The sequence below is a fragment of the Mustela lutreola genome, chromosome 1, assembly GCF_030435805.1.
Source record: "Mustela lutreola isolate mMusLut2 chromosome 1, mMusLut2.pri, whole genome shotgun sequence".
Classification (NCBI taxonomy): domain Eukaryota; kingdom Metazoa; phylum Chordata; class Mammalia; order Carnivora; family Mustelidae; genus Mustela; species Mustela lutreola.
In genome coordinates this window covers 242984025-243002112 of record NC_081290.1, presented here as the reverse complement: position 1 = coordinate 243002112, position 18088 = coordinate 242984025, and the positions used below count along the sequence as shown (strand labels likewise).

Genomic DNA, 18088 nt, shown 5'->3' with positions numbered 1-18088 from the left:
ATCCTTCCTACCTCCTGAACGAACATCTCCCAACACAGGTTAAAAAACCCAGATTTCTTCCTTCTCAATCTAGGAAGACCATTAAATATACAAAATCTTTCTCCTGTTTTTTTCCAACCTTTGCCCTTCTTTTCTAGTCAGTGCCTCCAACGGCAGAGGCCCTTTCTTTGTCCTGAGCATTATTCTGATATGCACATATTCAACAAACATTACTGATACCTTTTGTGTCTGACAAGACAGACAGGGTGGGGGCCTTGCCTTATGGGGCTTCAGGTCTGTTCTAAGGGCACAAGTTCTTTGGGCTTCACATTTGCAGCCAACTTGCTTGAAATAATACCCCAAATCACAGGTCAGACAGAAGAAGGAAATCAAAGATGCCACATGATGGCCAGGTGCAGAAAAACAAGTTCACCTCGGGCCCCACGCTTCACTTTTCCAAGTGGCCTGGAGATCCCATAGGGCTTGGATTTTATATTCATGTCCACCTCAGGGCTTCTGGGGCCTCCAGACATAGGCCACCTTCTTGGTCTTGAAAAGGGATGCTCCTCATTTCCCCAAGCGCTTCTCTAAGCCAGGAGGAGCCTGGGGACCAGAGATTTCGGTCTCTGCCCAACTGACCAAAGCTCACTTGTGCCTGCTTGTGTGCACCCATGCTGAAGTCCACAGCCACCATCTCACTAAAGGCGCCCCTTCCCTCTTTCGTCAGTGCTTCTAAGAAGTAGGCAGAGGGGCCATTTCAAGTCCAGTGCTCTCCCAGCAGGCAGGGCTGAGGTCGGCAACTGGAGAGGACCGGCCCAGAGACCTCTTCTTTCTTACACCCCACCCAAACTTATCCAGTCATCATAGCCCTTCTCTCCAGGGCTAAACAGTAGGCCTAGCATCCTGGCAAGAAAGGGGCCATCCCTGGAGCTGTCTCCAGACAAGGACCTTGAAGACATTTGCTCATAAAAGGAGAAAACCACTGCTCAGCAACTGCTCTGACCAGGCAGCCTGTAGGATCCCAGGGCACCAGAATCTTCCAGACAGCTTCCTGGCCACCATCAGGGCCAGCCTTGTGATCTAGGATCCTCCCTGCTGCGTTATTTGAGATGCTTTCTTCCCGCCAGCATTGGGCCAGGTGCCCTGGACACTGGTGGCCAAGAACAGGCTTCAAAAGGCTAAGTGGAAGGTGACCATCTTCAAAGGGCCCTCAGACTTCCCAGAAAGCTCTGGCGCACAGCCCTGACCTGAGGTCAGAGCTTCCTGCAAATGAACTTGTGACAGCTCCATGAGGGCAGGGACTGTGTCTGTCTGGTTCACAGGTGTATCCCCTACAGCCCCTAGCAATGGGCTGGAATACAGGCGGTGCTCAATACTGATTAATACTGTCATTAACATAGAATGACCTCTACCAGGGATGGAAGGGAGCAAGGCTTGTGGAAAGAGCCCAGGTTAGGGGGCCAGACTGACCTGGATCTGAACCCGTCCAGCTCATCCATTTATACTCTGAGCTCATGGGCATCCTCATCTACACAGCGGGGATGAGAATACCCACCTCAAAATGTTGTTGGGTGGAAAAAAATGTTGTTGGGAGCAGTGGACGGAAATCCTAGGTAAAGCCTATAGCCCAGGTCACGGCCAAGAGCACTTTCTGCTTCCAGTTCAAAAACACTTTTTACAGCCTGGTCACAGTTTGGACCCGTCTGTCCAAACATGGTAGGGGGAATCTCAGAGCACAGTGAGTTTATTTAACTCTTAAAACAATCCCAAGAAGTAGGATCTACTTAAATCCCTCTTGCAGTGGTGGAAAACAGATGCACGAGGACGAAAAGCAACTTGCCCCAAGTCTGGTATCTAGAAGTGGCAGGGCCAAGCCTCCTAGCAATTAATTCCAAAGCCCCAAAATTTTAAGTGTCACATTTTTCTGTCTCTAAAGTCATCGGTCAGGGAATGTTTGCTCCTATCCCTGCCCTGGTGTGATTGTGGGTGATACCTGACCCCACTGCCAGACCAGAATTTTCAGCTGCAAGAGAAAAATGCATCTGGGTATCCCCGCGGTTCAGGGCTTTTGTTTTAAACTAATGGCCTGTTCCTATGAAATTCAATCTCCAGCTAGTTTGCTGATCAAAAACTTTTCTCCCCTCCTGTCCTCCTGCTATCTCCTCTCCAACTACCTATCAGAAAAAGACACACAGCTATGTAAAAATAGGAAAAAGGAAAGGAAAGCACAGAGAGAGAGAGAGGGCGCGCGCAAGCTTGCATGCCCTCAGGAACAGAAATCTCACTCACTCTCCTAACTATCCCTCAGGACAGCTGCCCACACAGAAGGGCCCCAGGCAGAAGCAGTCTGTCCACACAGAGGCCAACCATGTCAAGGCTCAGTGTCCCCATGCACCCAAGCAGCAGAGAGACAGTTAAGCCTCTCTTCCAATGGCCCAGACCGCCTCATAAAGACAGCTTCTCATCTCTTCCTTTCTGTAAGACTGCATCTGCCCTACCACCAAGCACGGAGGAAATGTCATTACCAAAATGAATCAGCGCTGCACCTGACCTTGCTTCTCAACTGGCTCAGGATTCGTGACATCACAACACACTCTACAAATGCTCAGAAATATCGGAAACCCCGACCACCCCCCCCCCCAGTCAAAAATGCTTGGGATTTCACTAAAAGGCATTAAATTATTTTGATTTTACCCTACGGAACCTAAAATGCTTTCCGTGTTTCCACTTTCAAAATGCTGAGAAGAAAAAGTATGCTCATTGGACCTCAGGAAACCAACTCCTGGTCTGGTTTGCGTCCTGGTTCATGGATGGCAAGCTGGGGAGCCGGCCGGAAGCCAGCAAACAGAAACTCTCACTGACTCGGGCCCCAAGAAGCAGGGGCTTCCCCATGGGGGCTCCCAAGGCAAACTTCTCCCCCCACCACGGTCACAGACAGGTCATCAGCATCTGGGGCAGTCCTCCCAAGGGCCTAGTCTTCAGCTCCCGAATCCCTGCTAAACACCATGTCTCCCTTCCGGATCAGCAGAAGCAGCACAACTCCTCCACAGGGGTCAATGAGACAGGACTCCATGGGGGCCAATGCTGAGGGCAGCACTCCTCCCCAAGGCAGCTGCTTGGAGATGGCATGGCCTCAAGGGCCCTACAGCAAATTCATTTCCTGCACACTCATACCCCCAATCTGGACCCATGACCCTACAGCTGTAACTCCTAACACTGCTTGCTCTGAAGACCACCCCATTTACAATCAGGTTGGTCATTAACACCCTAAGTCAATGGAATGCTGATTTAAGGGAGAAAAAAAATTCATCTAAAGAACAAGTGCCCTCAGGAAGCACTCAGAACCTGACTGTGAGGGGCATTCAAGACATAGTCCCACAGCCAGCACTGCATCATTCAACACACTCATCGCTCTTGCTGAGGTACAAGTCACAAAAACCCCAGCATCCCAAAATGCACAGGTCCCGAGGACCCATGGACGTTAACTACCTGACTCTTTCTTCAGGGGAGAAAAAGGAGATGCAGGCCGAGGGTAAGACGATCCACCCTGGGTCAAGGAAGGGCTCAAATCCCGAGCTTCTCAGTGATCTTCCCATATGTAGCCTAGTGCCCCTGACACCCAATGACCAACAAGAGTACATACACACTTACTTCCACAAAAGAAAACTACTTCTGGGATGATGTTACAGGCAGATGGACTAAGCCCACCACGGCTGTGGAAATCAACAGAGAAGAAAATCAGTGGGAGTCGACAAAAATGAACTTTTGCTCTGAATCCCCTTCTCAGCGTGAAACCTCCTTCCTCCAGTGAAAGTGCCTTTCCAGGATTCCTGACTTGAGAAACCCCTGACAGGGGTGTCGACACAGGCCGGTATTTTATTTTATTTTATATATTTTTTTAATTTGAAGTTTTCTTTTTTTTTTTTAATATTTATTTATTTACTTATTTGACAGACATAGATCACAAGTAGGCAGAGAAGCAGGCAGAGAGAGAGGAGGAAGCAGGCTCCCTGCTGAGCAGAGAGCCCAAAGTGGGGCTCGATCCCAGGACCCTGGGATCATGACCTGAGCTGAAAGCAGAGGCTTTAACCCACTGAGCCACCCAGGTGCCCCCAGGCTGGTATTTTAGATCACAACTGCTGGGCAAAAAAATGGGAGCTGTACCAGGTAGAGAGGTCTGAAGCCAGTTTCGCAAGCAGCAGTGAAGTTGGCCCCAAAGAAGACTCAGAGGTTAAAGTACTTTCCTCTGCCCTTAAAATGGGAGGAGTGGGGGCTGCAGCGGCAGCGGGGGCACAGGTGCCTCTTTAGATACAGAGGTTAAGACCTCTCAGGCTAATAACCAGGCTGGGAAGGGCAGCCCAACAAAGACAGACAGACAGACACACACACACACACACACACACACACGACCAGAGGCCCTGTAACTTTCTGCCCATAGGAGAGTTCATGTCACCCTGAGTCCATGTCACCCACGGACACGAAGAAGCTTCTCTGGCTCCAGAGGATCACACGGGAGCCTAAAACAAACGAAGGCCTGGGCTCTCTCCCCTGCGAGTGTGTGACACTCACAGGCCGCAGACTCAATGCCATGGAAAGTAGCATTTCCCTTGTTTCCATTACGTCATCCACACTGGAAAAGGGGGAGGGCGGGGGGGACACAGCTGGGAGCAGCTGTACCACCATCTGCTCACTCCTCGCTCCTGGGCTGTGTGCTAGCCTGAGCAGCAGCAGCCCCCCTCCAGCCCCGGAGAGAGGAGGCGCGGTATTAAAGGTACAACACCCGATTACGGAAAAGCCTTCCAAATTATTTAGAGATAAATCACTTTCAGAATAAGTTAACAACCTCAGGAAGGTTGCTGAGCCTGTCCTCTTTGAGTTTTGGTTATTTGTTTGCATCTCTTTAGACTCAGCTACGGGGCAAACTCTGTCGGCTCAACGTGCCCCATTAGACAAGCAGAACATACAAGCAACCACCTGCCATCTGCTCCCCAAAGGAGGCAGCCAGAGCAGTACAGGTCTGCAGCTGGAAGCGTTCAGGGGAGGAGCAGGGAACATTCAGTCCTGGGACACAGGCGCCAGGCCGGTGACCACTGCTTGCTTATGGGCACCCTGAGCCATTCAGCTGACCAGTCCTATCTTCTGGGGCACTCCAGAAGTTCCCTCTAGAGCACTCTGCCAGGCATGCTCTCGGAGAAGGGGAGGCTGGTGAGAGCGCCTGGGGGGTGAACCACTTGGCTGGCCCCTCAACTACAGACAGGCAACAAGGCAGTAAAATAGGAGTCTGGAGGTCTGATCAAGCTACGCACGCATCTCACCTGGCTGACATAGGGCTGTATTTAAAAAGCAAAAGTGCTGGCTTTTAAAAATAAGTGATTCCATATATAAGTATCTGTACTGCTAGCTCTTCCTGGGAGTGAGGGAAAAATGAAGAGATTTGTCAACACGGGCCCCATTTCTACATGGCAGCAGTCACCAGGAGTGACTGAGATGGGGTATGTGCTCTGAAGAATGGGTCCGCATATGCCACTGCAACTAAATCCCTACCTGGACCCTGAGAGCTTTGCTGTCATGCTATTGCGTGTATAGAAGAAGAAAACCTCAGAGAACGATTTCCCGATGGTCCTTTGTTGACTCTTCCGGTTGGTTGAGATTCAGTCCCTTGGATGGCCAACTGAAATTCTACAAAGATCATTCCACCCAATACAACGAATGGATCTCAGTAGAAGGCTAGCTGCCACCATTCCTTATCACAAAAGCACATCATAGGATCTCAAAAGAACATCGCGGACTGCTTACCATACATCTTGCCTTCGTCCGATAAGATGATTTTCCTCCTCCCGCAGGGTGGGTAGATAGCCAAGGCTTCCTGAAAGCTCTGCTCAATGTCAGGGCTCCAGACCCCTTCTGCGTCATTGTCGATTGGCTTATCCGCAGAGTCGCTCATTCTTTCCATGTTTTCGGCAGGGCTCTCACTGCCGCTCCAGCTGCTGGGCTCAATTTTGGCGGTTGGATTTTCCAAGCCGAAGCCTGGAGCCTTTTCAAGAAAATAAACCTAAGACAGAAATGAAAAGATAGGGTAAGGAGGAGGTAATGACCAACAACACTGCCCTTCCTCATTCTAGTACCTACTCTTCAGGCTCCAGCTTTGCTTGGACAAGAGCTCCTAGAGGAGAATACAGGGTTTGGGGAGCCAAGTGGCTTTTGTTCTTCACGTACCGCGTCAACCACGCATACAGAAATCCACGGCAGGCAGAAACTGGAACATCTCCACAGGCGTGAGAATGGGGCCCCCCTGGAGTTGCAAGTTCACCGTGAATCCCACAGAAACACTGACCAGACGCCTATAAGCTACCAGGAGCACTTTGCGCGAGGATAATTCCATGTCCACGGCAAAACCAGTTGTTTCCAAGAAAATGAAGCAGAACAAAAGATGTCTGCCTTGCCGTGGCAATGGGCACAATAACTTGAAAATGTCAAATGGCCCAATATTTGTCGATGAGATCACTGAAATGCAAGATGGTGGCAGGCTGCAGGAGGACACAAACACTCGTTCCACTGAAACGGCAACACCAGGTGCCCTGCACCTGCTACCGGACAGCATTCCGCAGCAGGGGTCCTCTTCTACATGCTCGCTTCACTTGGCCACTCCCCACTTCTAGACTGTAACCTTGAAGCTGGGACCCAGCTGCCCCCATTTCTACCTTCCCGGCAACCGACGACAAGTGGCCGGCGCACTGGCAGAAATGTTCCAGGCCTACACGGGGCCCTCCGTCCGGGAGCCTAACTTGGAATTTCTGATCACATGAAAACCATAGGGAGTCTTTCATTTCTTTTTCTGTAGCCCTGAAGATTACAGAACCGAGAGGAATTTTTCTCAAAGATTTATTCCCCTTAAATTATGCATGTAACCTATGGCCATAATGGGATAAGCTTTCCCAACAAATGTCAAACCCGCACAAACACCAGCACAAACACCAACGTGAAACTGATCTAATCCAGTACCCCCTGCAGTCTGCACACTAACATATCAATATTCCTTTGTTGAAAAAGCATCAGGTCACTGATTCAAAGGCTTCCCCCAAAAGGGAGAAGAAATGCTCCTGGGGATGGATCGAAGATGGGGAGGCTCCGGGCTTGAGTGGGAGAGTGTAGTGTAACCACCATCCTAGCCTGCTTCTCCGTCTCAAGTCCACCCAACATTACAACAGAGGTGAGTAGGAGGGAGAGAAGCAGACGCCAGAGGCCCTGCCGGGCACCAGGGACTTCTCTCGGCTCCAGAACAGTCACCGGAGAGCAAGCAACCCGTCTTCTCTCCTTCTCTCTCCCAACTGCTTCCCTCCCACCTGCACTCCCCCAGCTGCGTCTATCAACAGATCCCAGCGGCGGAAACTCGGGGGCCCGAGAACATTACACAATTAATGGTGTAACTAGTGGGTGCTTTTGGCTCCGTACCCTGACAGCTTTTTGGATCTAGCAGCACCTGGATAAAAGGAATCTTCGGGTTGTCTGCCTTTTAAATGCTGCCACAGATCCATCATTCAAAGAACTTGTCAGCAAAATATTTACTACTCCTTACCAACACATGTACATTAACACAGGACTCTACAAACTGCCTAACGTTGAGAGGTATCAATTATGCCACAAGAAAGGGTTTTGGGATTGACCTGCCCATGAACTCCACCAAGCCTCCAGTGTGGGTCTTTTCAGTTCTCAAATTATTATTGGGGTTGGGGAGGGGGGGGCGGATTTAGGAGCCTCCTAAAAATTCAAGGTGAACTGTACTATTCTACCCTATAGTCTGTTCTGCCTCCAAAGCAGTTTCTTGGAGAAAATATGAGAGGATGAGCAAATGCTTTGAGGCAGTGGGTAATCCATCTTCTGCCTCCCTACCTGACCCAAATACAGAACAAAACAACACAAATGGCCCCCATGGAAGCCCAGGCCTGTCCCTGAGCTCTGGGAGGCTCTCAGCAGTATGAACTCACTGCAGGGAGCCACACTGTAGGATGAACAGTGATGTGCCCAGCATGCAACCATGACAGCAGAGGGACACAGTCCTGGGCAATGAAGGCCAGCTGAGGAATGGTGGGATCTCTATTTGCCTAAGAACACTCCCACAGAAGGAAGATCCTCAGTCCCCAGACCAGAACACACCAGCAACCCCTGACCCTATGCTTGACATGCCTTCTTCCTCTCCCATCAGTTGGTCATATGGTCTATGCTGGAACATGACCAGCAGCAAGGAACCCGCCACCTCCCCAGCACCATCTCCCTCGTACCAGCATGCTTTAATCCTTCTGTCTAGGAGGCTAACACCCACGTCCTGGTTAATTTCCAACTATCCATCCCTTGAAAGTCTATCCATCCCTTGTGGGAGCAAATCCAACCCCCAAACACCCATTCAGGTATGACAGGAACAGCCCCGGATTGTGATCCAGACTAGAGAGAAGTCACATCATTTCTCTGCCCAGCGCTCATAAATGCATCCCAGTTGATCCACAACCCTCCATAAAGGACACTCAGAGAGGGACCTAGGATCTATAAAACCTCCAAGCTCCTCAGTGCTGTTCCTGAAATTCCTCTCTTGTGCAACTGTCTTAGGAGCTAAAAATCCAAGTTTATATTTATTCCCATTAAATTCCATTACTTTTACCCTTGGGCCTTGACTCCAAGCTAGTAAGATCTTTCTGAATCATTAACTGCCAAGCTTAGTGTCTCCAGACATTGAACAATCACTGAGAGTTGCCACGGAGGAGGGTGTAAACCCATTCTAGAGAAGTTCCAGAAAAGATTCTGACTCAACATATGGAAAAATGTCCAGCTAGCTGAACTTCCACAAGGGGTGCTGTGCCTTCATGACAGACACTCTAGAGTCCTGCAAACAACCCTTTCAAATTACTCTACAGCTAAAAATCACTAGTCCTTGGTTAGGGAATGCAGTATTAGTGAGCATTAACTTATTCATCCTTTTTATTTTTTTAAAGATTTTATTTATTTGAGAGTGGGGGAGTGTGTGTGTGTGTGTGTGAGAGAGAGAGAGAGCGAGAGAGCACAAGAAGGGTGAGGGGCAGAGGGAGAAGCAGGATCTCTGCTAAGCTGGGAGTCCGATGCAGGGCTTGATCCTGAGACTCTGAAATCATGACCAGATCTGAAGGCAGATGCCCAACTGACTGAGCCACCCAAGTGCCGCTGGATCCATCCATCTCAGTAAGTATAGGCACTGTTGTAAACACGCTCATGTTTTTATTCATTTCCTGCAAAGGGGAGAACTCTGTGTCCAGGCTCTTGCGAGCTGGTCAGCTGGAGCCCAGCAGGATGGGATTATCAACTGTGGACAAGGGCCAGCACAGAGCCCCAGACGCTGCCACACACATAATCCTCAGAATCACACATGCCCTCGGTTTTACAACCCAATTGTAAGATGAGGTCCTGTATGGGCAGAGAGTTTCCGATCACAAGGCTGGGGCTGGCTGAGAAATGCTCCCCATACTAGATACCAAAATAACCGTTCTGGCACTCATTCTATCCCTTTCAGCCCAGTTCAAAATCCACCTCATCCTGGAAACATGTACCCAGTGACTCTCAGAGTAAAGGCCACACATTAGGAATATCCTAAACACATGTGTAATGGGTAAATTACCACCCAATCTACCAGGCTTCAGAACGTAGAGAGCAACAAGCACCTGCTTGTTACCAATAATAAGGGCTAACTGAACAAGGCGGGCACAGAACATATGTGCAGAGCTAAGGTCCATACTTCCTCATACATCCTATGAGCAAGGGAGTCAACTTGTACTTGATGCAGTGCATGAAGAAGAAACAGAGTATTGGGGGCAGTGAACATAGCATGTGGTGTCAAGACTCAACTTGACTTGGCTTCCAAACCCGGCTCACTCACCACCCTTGACACCCAGGCTAAATTAGGGAATCTCGCAGAAGCTCAGGTTTTAAATTATAGAGGGAGATAAACTCAATTCGATTCCAACACAGGAAAGTCACTAAGGGATAGAAGGACTCTCCCCTCACAGGACTGCCACAGAGATCCAACAAGATATACTGTGTATCATTAGTCCCTGGGTGTTTCCGTTTCCATCATTAATGCATTTCCAAAGGCTCATTTTTCCCCTAAAATCCTCCTTTGCTACACTATAATAAATTCCAGAAAGAAATGTTACCAGTGACCCAAACATTCCTAACTGCCCTCACAGCTAGATTCCCTAAATGGATCACTCTTTCACAATTACCCACTGACACCTGAAGAGAGGTCACGTGATTACAGAGAAATGACATATGTGTATTTGTCCAATACGCACTCGGATATAAAAGTCTGGGGGAAGAAGGGGCCGAGACAGTCCAACGTAGGTGCTTCTGACACCAACTCCATGCAAAGGATGTACTCACAAGGGGTGTGACACAGGGCACAGGAATCTGCTGCTCCCTTCAACTTAATTCCTGTGGGTCTCTCATAATGTAAGCATCTCACCCACTTATAGGTGATTTAAGAGCTCTCAAATAAAAGGGTGAGCTTTAACTAACCTCATGATTAATGAAACGCAACTGAACATGAGGGTCACAAAAAAATCCATACAGATTCTTTTAGCCAATGTCTCACAGTCAGTCTATGAGACATTCAGAAAAGGGCTGGACTAGGCATTAGGACTCTGTCTCTACCTGAGTAGCCCAGGACCACACAACACTTATAGACTCCTACGTGCCTCAGTTTCCATCATTAACACTGAAGGAGGCCAACTAAGTCATTCATCGTCACCTTGCTTTCCCATACACTCTACCTACAATAAAGCTTAGTAAGGTGATTTGTTACTGCACCCCATCTGTACTCCAATCTCATTGAGGGCAAGGACCACAGCATCCCCAGTGCTGGCAGAGTCCCTGGAACCATATTCAGTGAAAGAACAAACCAACAACCAGATGACCTGAACGTTCTCTGACATCGATGCGCATGAACTTACCACCCAAGCTTCCCCTGAGAAGGGCAAGCGTTTCAGCCCCTTTCCCATCCCTCGCCCTGACTCTGGTCAAGGTTCTAATGAGAAGATCCCCAAAGAAGATTACCAAATTAGAAAGACGTAAGCGGACAGACATAAGCCTGGCAGAGTTTGAATAACCAAGCGCTGGCTATCTAATCCAATTTTTTAATTTAGTAATCACAATTACAACCAACAGTCTTTCTGTGTTAAAGACACAATTATGGAGGCACCTGGGTGGCTCAATCGGCTAATCAAGTCGACTCTTGCTTTCAGTTCGGGTCATGATCTAGGGGTCATGGCATTGAGCCCTGTGTCAGGCTCCTCACTCGGCCAGGAGTCTGCTGGAGATTCCCTCTCTCTCTCTCTCTCCCCCTCTGCCTTCCCCACCCCATGCGCCACGCATACATGCTCACACGCTCTCTCTCTCTCAAATAAATCTTTTAAAGAAAAAGACATAAACATGGTTTGGGCACTCTAGGAGCTAAGTTTCTACTTCGACAAACATACATTATTTTGAATGGAATGGTAATTTTTGAGATACAATATTTTGTCTTCTCTCTTTTTTCTAGTGGCCCCTAGATAAAACAGCATCAGAAGATGACAGCTGTAAGAAAAGCTGTATGCAGGCTATAAGGGAAGCAAAGTGGTCAGGGTATGAAGGCCAGAAGCCAAAGTGGTGGCCAAGGAAGAAATGTGAAGAGGCAAAAAATGGTAACAAAGCAAATTTGAGGGAGCAGGTGAATGAATAAGGCAACATAGGTCATGACACTAAACGGAAAGCTAAGGAAGGTTTCTGCAAGCTCAGAAGAATGTGGACATAGCAACAGTATGAGCCATTTAAAGAAACAATCACATGGTTGAAACAGTATTTGTAGTAGACAACTCAACCACACATTTGATGGCTCTAAGGTCACTCTGATCTTAATGAAAGCCAAACTTTTCTTGTAAGAAAAAAGCTGCCCTCCAATAAAAACACTAGGGCAACGATGCTTTACTTCCAAAGTGAACTAGTACATCAAATCCATATTCAACCTTCTCCAAATAAACCATGTTTCCAGCATAAAGCCGGAAGCTTTCACGGAAAGCATCTTTAATCATTGCACCACTCCCACTGGTTATTTTTTCTACCTTATGAGGTAAACACCTAAATAAGTTGCCAAAGTCATATACTAACCAAAATTTGAATCCAGGAGTCATTTTTTGTCAGCTAGAATGCACCATCCATGGGATCAGCAGACTCAAATACACTCTCACTGGACAGTGAGCTGGAGGCTGGATTTCAAAGGGAGAGAATGTAGGCAGCGCCGAACTTCAGCTCAATCTACAACTGACACCCTCAAGCACAGTCTAATTAATTCCTAATGAATAGTGAGGATACTGACTCACCTCCCTGGGTAGTTGGGAGGAATGTCAGGCACTAATGATGGTTCATTGCTTTTGCATATGTAAAGTGGGACAAGTTACTAGTTCCCTATCATTTCAGACACGAGCCAAACCTGCCTACTACCAGCCTGAGAAATACAGGACCGACTGCCTGGATTTGGGAGGCAGCCTCCAGAGAAATGGGACTGCAGAATGTAAGGCACAGTCAGCGCAGAATGTTCAGGGAACGCCAACACTGAGAACTGAGGCCACGTCTGCCATCAAGCTAGTAGCAGTCAGTGAGCCTTGGTGTCATAAATTCCAACTGCCAACAGGTTCTAATTTCAGCAGGAAGGAGTGGATAATTACTCCTTCTCATTTTCCAAAATCAATTCCATATCAACAGGATCCAACCACAAGCCAACACCTCATCACCAAGACCCGGGTGCTGAGCACCCCGTGAGAGGACTTTGGCATTACCCTCCTGAGATTCCCTGATGAATACTCCTGCTCCATCAGCACTAAGAACTTGCCCAGGTGACAGTTCAAGAAAGGCTCTGACTTGGGGCGCCTGCGTGGCTTAGTGGGTTAAGGCCTCTGCCTTCGGCTCAAGTCACGATCCCAGGGTCCTGGGATCGAGCCCCCACATCCGGCTCTCTGCTCAGCGGTGAGCCTGCTTCCTCCTCTCTCTCTGCCTGTCTCTCTGCCTACTTGTGATCTCTCTCTGTCAAATAAATAAATAAAAATCCTTTAAAAAAAAAAAAAAAGGCTCTGACTGATTTCATGCTACGCAGCTCTGTATTACCAGCCTTTAGGGGAATCACCTTCCCCACCCCCTTAAGGAATCTGTTAGCCACTCAGAACAGAAATCTCTGCCTCTTCTTTCTGCCACCATCACCGCAAGTCAAGGTAATAATCACTGCTCTCTTTCATCGGGAAGACACCTGCCAAAGAACTAGGCCACAGACTCAGGTCCAGACAGGCTATCCAATCTGACCATTCCCAAGTGAAGACTGATACCCAGACAGTGCACTCATCCAAGAAGCTTGAGCTGGAAGTCATGACCTGCAGTCACAGACCCCCGGGAGGCAGACCACTGAACACATTTCAAAGCCAGAAAGAGAAGTTTCTTTCCAGCTCTAAGAGAAAAAGAAATGCCACAAGAGTTGGCGTTAAGTAGCTCTCAGGCGGCTCAAATGGAAAACCTGCAGGATCTTTCTTAGGATAACAGTCAAAGAAAAGCCCAAAACTAACCCCCCTCAATTCTAGCAGGTCTATAGAGTGAACCTATATTTAAGACAGACTCCCCAATCATAATGCTTATTCAAAACAAAGAAAACAAACACCATGAAAAGAATACTCCTTAATCACTAAGTCATGGATAATGTTACTTTCTTAGTCAGTGAGGTTCACCATCAGATTATTGTGATGCCTTCTCATTTTCGCTGACAATGAGTACAAATTTAAAAATCAAGAGTAGAGAGTTTGTATTTGCAAAGATACCAACACAACAGATAAATACAAACACTACACTTGGCCAAACCCTACAACAAACATTTCAAAAGGGTCCGTCTCAATCCCCTGCCGAAGAAGAGTGCCTACAAAGGAGCCTCATACAGTCAGAGTGCTGTATGGGTGGCAAGTCTGTAGGTCATGACTGGGGTGTCATCCTTCATACAAAAAGACATGGGGACTCACTCTGTTACAAAGCTTGTTGCCAGCCAACGTAATGATATGTTAGTTCAGGGCTAACACCGAGTCCCAACAGCTGACCTGCCCAGATGTAGTTCCTCTGGCTGATCTGGAGGTCGGATTCTATGGCATCAGAAACAGTCCTCCCTAGTCCACACCCAGAAATGGTCCCAAGCCACCTTCTCTAGCTCCTGTGACTTAGGGTGCTTCCCTCACACTGGCCATGCTTGCGTCTACCCTGGACTACTGACACAGCATGCAGGGAACAGAAGCACTAGGTAAATCTATAGCTCACTTCAGACTGGGTCATCAGTCAATCAACAAGGGCAACCGAAGCAAGCTGGCATTTCAAAGTGCTGAACTGGGAAGTCCAAGCTCTGCTCCAGTTTTCTGACTGGGAACACTGGCATTTAAATGCTGTCTTTCGACCCAACAGACCCACATGAATCTCGTGGGCACTGGCATTAGAAGATCCACAATCAGGGTGGCTCTGATGGTTCGGCACCTGACTCCTGATTTCAGCTCAGATCATGAGCTCCGGGTCATGAGATCGAGCCTCAGCAGGGAGCCTGCCTGAGATTCCCTCTCCATCTTCCTCTGCCTCCCCCCACCCCTCGAGCACTCCCTCTCTCTCCCCTGAAGTAAAGAAATAAAATCTTAAAAAAAAAAAAAAAAAAGTGGAGGAAAAGTAAAGTAAATAAATAAAATCTTTAAAAAAAAAAAAAAAAAAGTGGAGGAAAAGAAGAACCACCACCAAAATCTAGGCTCCGATGTGTCCAGGAGGGAAAAAAAACTACTCTTTCCTGTCACCTTGGGGTAACCAAGGACATAATTTATCACAGTGCATTTTGTTCCTTTTCAGCCTCTCAGCCACCAAACATCAGGATAGTGCTTTTTTGGATCTGGCCATTTTTAAGGTATCCAAGCACAGAGATCCTCATCGCAAATCACACATGAGTATCTCCACCCCCAAAACATGATCTTAAACCTCCCTGCAAGCTAGGACCTCGGACAGTGGCAGGTGGTATCAGGAGACTGGATGAAAGTGAGCATCACAGCAGCGGCCACAACTAACCCTTCTGATTCCACAGTAACCTCAGAGGAAAAGTTGATTCCAGAGCCCTCGATAATTCACTTTTTCTGAATTATGCGATGCCATCGGCATACAAGGAAACATCCCCTGAATTAGTCACTGGATTTACTCCAGGACTTTGAAAATGGCCTTCATCATATATCAGAGTGCTCTTTACAAAGATCCCAAAGAAAGTTTGATAACAAGACAACGTTATGTGTTTTTGTTTTTTGTTTTTTTGTTTTTTTTTAACCTGTGGTCAACCGACTAGGCCCTGGCTTTACTCATTGGCCACCAAGTGCTCTAAGCCACACTGTCAGGCCCCGCGGAGAAAGCAAGGAGGTTATTTTCAACAAATTTGGCTTTATTCCCAAATCCGCGTTAGATCCCTACCTCCACCTCCACCCCCTTCTTCTCTCCTGAGGTTTCCTACTTTTCATTTATGCTATTTTACAGCCTTGCAAGCTGCCTTAAATTTATTCTGAAACAAAAGAGTGAAACTGGGGTACCTGGATGGCTCAGTGGATTAAACCTCTGCCCTTGGCTGCTCAGGACCTGATCTCAGGGTCCTGGGACCGAGCCCCACATCAGGCTCTCTGCTCAGCAGGGAGCCTGCCTTCTCCGCTCTCTCTGCCTGTCCCCCTGCCTACTTGTGATCTCTCTCTGTCAAATAAATAAAATCTTAAAAAAAAAAAAAAAAAAGAGGGAAACCATTTCTGTTTTCTCATCATCCACTCCCATCCGCCACCATGTGCTAGGCACTAGAGAGATGGAGAGAAATAAGTATGTGGTCCTCCCTGCCCTTAAGGAGCAGCCTACAGGTGGGGAGACAGATCACACGGGCCGGGCCACCCCACACCACAAAAATAGCCCAGGGCTATTTCACACCGTGGCCGACACGCACACACCAGCAACACACGGAGCGTGCCCGCAGCTCCTGAAGGTGTGTGTGCAACTATCTGGGGGCAGGAAGGACGAAGGACAGATAATTTTATAAATCTGAAATCAGAATGTTTTCATCAAAAGCACTTTCAGCATGGTCCAAGGCCAGAGCAGTCCTCTAGATAAAGTCACACATGACGACAGGACAGGACCCTAAGCATTCCAACTTCAGAGACAGGTTTTAGAGATGGTGTAGACGGGCTGCTTTCTTACACAGGCCAGAGCCACCGGACGAACTCCACTCAGCGCCCTGTCGCCCAGCTCCTCAATTACTGTTCATTGACCTATGACCTCAAGCACCCACCCTTATTCCCCTGGTCCCCAAAGATGGCTGCATGCTGATGGCACAGTCAGCCCCAACCCGGCACGGAAACTGGACCCCTGTGCTCTCATGGAGACACAAAAGTCTAAGAACTGCCCACAAGTTAACCCAGGCCAACAGCGACACGTGCAAGCGTGTAAGCTGACCCAGAACAGACCCTGCTTGTTCCCGAATATCCACTTGTTTCCAGTGTTATGGCTGTCATGGAGTCCTGACTCTTCAGAAATGCAACGTGCCATTTAATGAAGACACAGCGACAGAGCAGTTGCAAAACAGGTCTTCCATTGGGAGGGATGCAAATTCAGAGACAAATAAGAGCCTCTCACCCTAGCCCCCAGCCCACTCCTCCAAATTTATACCCAGTTCAACTTCAGGGAGAGCATGCATCTCAGCACTTTGGCTAGGAACTGGCCAGGGTAAGAGAGTATTGTTTCCCCCTTTAGACAATGAGCCATTCCTGCCCAAATAAATACACACATAAACAAACATATGAGCACCTACTATGTACACAGCATCAGCTCTAAGCAGGCCACAAACACTTGGGAGGCACACAGTGAGGCAAGACCCCTAGCCAAAGAGAAGAACCTTCGGGAAGGCTGAGGTACCCACTTCGGGAATCAGGCCTCTCTGTGCCTTCACTTCGGCAGGGCCTAGAGTGCTCTGGAGGAGGGCAGACCACCAGACTCCTCTCTCGCCCTCCCACTGCACCAGCAAAGAGTCCCAGTATCAAGAAAGAAAGGCAAAAGGCCACAACTTGATTCCATTGACATTTCCACAGCTCTCCAACACACACACACACACACACACACAGGGAGCCTCTTCAGAGGGGTCTCCAACACAATCTGCTAACCTCAGGAGAAGAACAAGGAAGGCCAAACCTTCAATCCATCTCTCACTCATCCAACTGGAATCCATGCCGATTCCCCCTGTGGAATCCCACCGATGCGCTCGCTCTTGCCCGGGCTCTCCCTTTGTGGATTTTCCTGGTGTTGATTCCCCATTAGTTCTACTGACTTGACTCTACATGTAGGATTCAACTTGAAGGCCAAACAGGCCCAAAAGGACACCAAACAACCCCAAACCCACACACTAGACACACTTGGCAGTGACACCTTCAAAGCCGCTTCTCTGCACTGAGGATCCTTCCCTGAAAGCATTCATGGAAAACCAAAAAGGATTTCCGAGGTCCTGGGTATGGAGACCCAATTCATATAGTGCCCTTGGAGAGATTCTGCTACTCAGGGAACCTGGCTGGAGCAGCACCCAGGCTCCACCCAGCCCTTCCGATGCAACTCAATCCCGAGAATGTCCACTTGACCCCCAATCCCTCAGCCGCATGCCCTTCCATGCCTCTCCATGCCCCTCCACCCCTAAGGACTCTACTCCTGGCTCCCAGGTGGGACCCCCCACCCTTCTCAGAGCTGGGCATTCGCCAGTGTCCCCACACCACCACCACACCCCACAACCAAGTCCTGCCCAGTTCCCAGCTCTGGATGGAGGCTGGGTGACATGGGTGGCCTCTTGAAAGTATCCCAGCTCTGATGCTAAAAGTGTGAATCAGAGTCCCCAGGAGAGGTATTTTTGGCAAGTCTCCCTAGTGCTCTTCTTTGGCCAGAAGAGTCTTCCTAAAATGCAATTATGACTTTTATCATCTGCTCCTTAAAATCTTCCAGCAGATCCCCACCCACTACAGGACCCAACTGGCTGCCAGGGGCACCCATGGCCTTGACC

General features: G+C 48.5%; 1 protein-coding gene across 11 annotated transcripts in view; it reads right to left on the bottom strand.

The window, feature by feature from the left end:
* The window catches only part of TEAD1 (TEA domain transcription factor 1), a 261401-nt gene that overhangs the window by 170177 nt on the left and 73136 nt on the right, over positions 1-18088 (bottom strand). For all 11 annotated transcript variants that reach the window (XM_059136498.1, XM_059136528.1, XM_059136554.1 and 8 more), the window contains one exon: positions 5776-6031. In XM_059136498.1, the coding sequence (XP_058992481.1) occupies positions 5776-5932 (157 nt within the window). In that variant the 5' untranslated portion in view covers positions 5933-6031. The remainder of the gene's footprint in view (positions 1-5775; positions 6032-18088) is intronic.